General features: G+C 49.6%; 1 protein-coding gene across 1 annotated transcript in view; it reads right to left on the bottom strand.

Annotated features, from left to right (window-relative positions):
- Col4a2 (collagen type IV alpha 2 chain) overlaps window positions 1–4,787 on the bottom strand; it is a 137,755-nt gene that overhangs the window by 26,075 nt on the left and 106,893 nt on the right. The window contains exons 21-22 of the mRNA XM_005366318.3: window positions 1,133–1,225; window positions 402–556 (exon numbers count right to left, since the gene is read on the bottom strand). Of these exons, the coding sequence (XP_005366375.1) occupies window positions 402–556; window positions 1,133–1,225 (248 nt within the window). The remainder of the gene's footprint in view (window positions 1–401; window positions 557–1,132; window positions 1,226–4,787) is intronic.

The raw sequence follows: 4,787 nt of genomic DNA on the forward strand, positions 1-4,787 counted from the left end.
GTGTGTGTGCATATGTATCTGCCCAGTGGTGTGGCCAGTGCTCCACCCTTGCAGAGGGGCATTCCACAGGGTGGCTATGCACATTTTGCTCTCCCACTTACACACAGTGGAATTTGGGTTGTTACTACTTAAAAAAAAAAAAGACTCATCTATAATGCCACTTCACACACGGGGCCTACACTTGAGGAGACATGAAACTGCAGTTCACTCCTGCAGTCTGGAAGTGGAGCCTCTAGGGCCTGTGGCAACCTCACGTCTAACCCCGAGAGGATGAGGTTGGATTTCCTCTGCCTTCCAACAGAGGAAAGTCTCAAAAAGCACATGACTTTTGAAAAAGCGGGCACACAGGTGTGTGAGTGAAGGGTCTGAACAGCCTCAGCAAGGGGCTGCTGTTTCCTCACCTTGAATCCTGGGAACCCAGGGATACCGTGCACACCTGGTTCCCCTTGGTCCCCTTTCTTTCCCAGCTCCCCATTGACACCAGGAAAACCCTTGGGTCCTGGCAATCCTGGAAGACCCCCGATGAACTGGTCACACTGGCAGTCTCCAGCTTCACCTGTAGTGAATGGGAGAGAGATGTGTTTATTTAATGGGACTTGGGATGACAGAGGGAGGGAGCAGGGGAGGAGGGTTGATGGGATATGATCATGCAGGTTAGACACTGAGTCCTGGGATTGAAGATGTATACCACCATGCCTGGCTTCCGACTATCTTTCATTCTGTAGTGTCTGCAGATATGTGGTGAGGTGTCTAGGTGGAGACTTTCATTAGAATATGAGGTGTTCCACGTGACCTAGACACCCAAAGTTAGCTTTATCCAACAGCTTTGGCACAGCTGTTTTGACTGTGACCCAACATATGGCGGCCACCTGCTGGGTCATGTTGGTTTGAAGAAAATTTAGATTTTGGAGAATTTCCAATTTCAGATCAGAATGCCCAAACTTTACCTTCAGAGAAAGAACGAAGCGTGTGGGCAGGGCCAGTCTGTAAGGTAAGGTGCCGTGAGGGCCAGACTGTGCTGTCATCCCGACCTCCCCATCCGGGCATCCTTTCCACCCTTCCTCACCTCTCCAGGGCTAGACTGTGACCATCCCAACCTCCCCATCCGGGCATCCTTTCCATCCTTCCTCACCTTTCCAGCCTTTCTGCCCTCGAGCTCCTGGGAAACCAGAAGGCCCAGGGTAGCCCTCTCTTCCTTCTGATCCTTTTAGGCCAAACAGGAAACCTAGGAGAAAATGTACAGACAAGAGCATCCATGAGAGACAGCATCGGGTCCAGCACAGGCTCTTAGGCAAACCTTCCTCAGGTGCCTGGAGCTCCGGTTCCGAACCAACACAGCCCTCAGGGCGGACCAGAGACTAGAATTTGCAAATCTAGTGTTTCCATCCGTGTCCAGACCAATGTCTTTCCTTCTGAGAAACACTTAGTCCAGACAGAGAATTTGGTTTTCAGGCATATAACTGGAATTTCAAGATGGCCATACATCCTTCTCCCTCCACAAAGGGAAGAAACCCACAAGAATTAAGATAAAGCCAGCTCTCCACTCTGTCCTCAGTTGGAGCGGATGCACACCTGTGCTCAGAGCTTCTCACCTGTCCTAAAGTTTCTCCATGCATACATGAACACACATGTAGACATGCAAAAGTGGGCCCATGGTAACTAATGGGAATTCTTCCGACTAAGTGGTACTAGGCATGGCTGACCTCCCTGATGATCTTGACCCCTTCCCTTCCTCACCAAGGGTCGGAGGAATCGCAGCAGGGCTCCATTAATTAAACAGGTGAGACTAAGGGTACACAACTGTGCCAGGCCTTGGGAAAGACTGCCATCTGGTGGTGGACACCAGCATGCATTTCAGGCGAGCATGGCTTGGCAGGGCAGCTGAGCATGGTCTCCTATGCTCCTCATTGTCTTACTCTGTAGCCCAGGTTGGCCCTGAACTTATGGTGACCCCTGTCTCAGCCTCTCAAGTGCCAGGATTACAGGTGTGAGCCACAAAGTCTCATCCCTGTTGAATGTACTGGTGCTCATAGCTCCAACAAGTATCATTAAGAAGGAAGATGCTTGTACAGGAAGTGGAAAGGATGCTAAAGCAGCAACTTCAGAGGCTCATGCTCTTGGACAAGGGCAGAGGGATGGTGAGTGAGAGAGCTTCTGAGGAAGCGGAGGGTTGGAGAAGCTAGTGAGCATTGCTCTGAGCAATCTGACCCGGCTGTGCATCTAACATAGCCCCACTCACCCATTCGTCCATCAATTAATTCACCCACCATGAGATGGCACTTGAGCTATGCCAGGCGGCAAGCCAGGAGCTGCCCCGAGCTGACAGCTGAGATGCAGGAGCTACACTAACCCAATCAGCAAAGAAATGTGGATTTTCAGATTCTAGCCAGCACTGGAGATGGCATCGTGGTGGCTGATTTAGAATTAGTGGCATCCAGGAGCTTTCTGGGCACGTGACATGAACTGCAGCTGACAGAGGGACCTGGCCAGGCAGGGAGCTGGAGGAGGATCCACAGATGGGACAGCATGACCAAATGACCCCTTGACAGTAGAGAGCCATGACCAGAGAGTATATAAAGGGTATAAAGAGGGGTGCTGGCATGGAGGAGGGGATGGGACCCTCTTGGGCTTTTATTCCAAAGGGCAAAGGAGGTCATGAAAGAGTTCTAAGGAAAGAGGCTGCACCCCACACTGTGGATCCAGTGTGGAGCGTGAGGTGCCCAGAGACTCCTGGGTCCTGGCTCAAGCTCTGAGGCTATGGAGGAGCCACGACACCAGGGAACATGTTGGCCAGGAAGGAGAGCGGGAGGGTGGAGACCTGCAGCTCTACTCTGGGCGTTCTGAGACTAGGTTTTCCTGAGACCCAGTGTGGGCTGTTTCCAGTCAGAAGTTTCATGTTTGTAACTCAGAGCACAGAGCCAGAGTGGCTATGTTTGCACAGGGCTCTATTCCCATTGGAGAGTTTATCTAGGCACAATGGGGATAGAAGGGACCAGAGAGAATTTCAGGGGCTCCATCAGTGAGGAGATATGGGGGCGAGGCATTGCAAGAGAGAGCTGCAAGGAAGGGGGCACTGAGAAGTCCTACAAAGTGTCCAGGGAGATGAGAACAGTGGACAGACCTCATGGAAGGGGAGAGAAGAGAAGCCTGTGACCTCTCCTGGAGCTGCTCAGGTCTGTCCAGGGAGATGAGAACAGTGGACAGACCTCATGGAAGGGGAGAGAAGAGAAGCCTGTGACCTCTCCTGGAGCTGCTCAGGTCTGTCCAGGGAGATGAGAACAGTGGACAGACCTCATGGAAGGGGAGAGAAGAGAAGCCTGTGACCTCTCTTGGAGCTGCTCAGGTCTGGACTGGGCTCCAACCTAAAGCTTCCAGCCCTCTTGACAGGCGAGGAGAAAAGCAGATGTAAGTAGAGGCATTCATCTCCGGGACTTAAGGAATGTTGCCATTTAAAACTAGAGACCTGTCATCTAGGACAAAGAGGGATGCTCTTGGGAAGTAGTGAGATCTTCACCAAGGCATAAGAGAGCCATGTCTTTCACCTAGGATGTTTTTCTTATTTAATCCATTCATAATTTCAAACAAGTTCTTTGGGATGTGTGAGATCTCAGCAGGACTTCCACGAAGAAGCCAACAGCTGATTCAGTCAATCAATGGTGCCAGCAGAGCCTTTCACCTCAAAGGACAGCTGGCATCCAGGTTTGCTCTTATTCTAGAGTGAATGACTAAGCATCCTGGCTTCCAGCAGCCACAGCACATGAAATAGGACTAAACGCAGTACCTGAGCAAAGACTCCAAAAAGCTCAGTGCTGAGAAAGGTTGAACTCTGTGGGAGTCCGGGTTCCTGGCGCTAAGTTACAAGGTGGATACTAAGTTGCGAGACACACTCTAAAGCCAATGGTTGGCTACTTTTCATAAACAAGGTTGCTAGAAAAGCAGATGGTAACAATGTATCTCACAGAGGAAACAACTCAGGAAGGGCTAAAGGAGGATGCTCTGACATTTTTCAGTTGACAAACTTGCTTACACCAGTCCATCTTCTGTATGCATTCCCTTATCAGCTGATAACCCGTGCCAGACAACTGTTTACTCATGCTAGTTTATCTATGTCAGTGATAATGGAAACCACTTAGTGAGCCAAATTCATGCATGAAGACAGAGTATGCTCATGGCAGGATGGAGTGGCCAGGACAGTGTCTTCACTCACGGCAGGTTTTCATGCTTTTGACACATGTAAGGGAAGCCCTACAGATGCTGCACACAGGAAAGGCAGGCTCATAGAAATTCATATGTCACCAATAAATATTTTCCTGTCAACATTAAGAAGCAAAACTTGCATCATGCATACTACTTTCTGTGTAATAGAAAACAGTAAAGATAGCTTTGCTCAAATACATCAACCAAGGAGCAAACACTCAAAACTTGAGCGAATGTGTTTATCTTCCATATGAAAGAAATCTGGACAAGCACACTCAGAGCAAGTTAAAATGTTCCTGTAGAATGTGAAGCAGAAGCAGAAGTGACTGTCTTTCTATATACCTGCTTATATAAGTATTTCTTTCTATGGAAGAAACACTGCCAGCAATTTTCCTTCTGGAAATGGCATAGAGAAGGACTTTCCCAAAACAATGAAAACATCAGCCTCTGGACTTGAAGTTTAAGTTAAAACCTAACACTGTCCATTAGCAAATGGGATGCCCTGGCCCTGAGGGGGGACTCAGGAGATGTCCTGGCCCTGAGGGGGGACTCAGGAGATGCCCTGGCCCTGAGGGGGGACTCAGGAGATG

This window comes from Microtus ochrogaster, unplaced genomic scaffold (assembly GCF_000317375.1).
Source record: "Microtus ochrogaster isolate Prairie Vole_2 unplaced genomic scaffold, MicOch1.0 UNK7, whole genome shotgun sequence".
Classification (NCBI taxonomy): Eukaryota; Metazoa; Chordata; class Mammalia; order Rodentia; family Cricetidae; genus Microtus; species Microtus ochrogaster.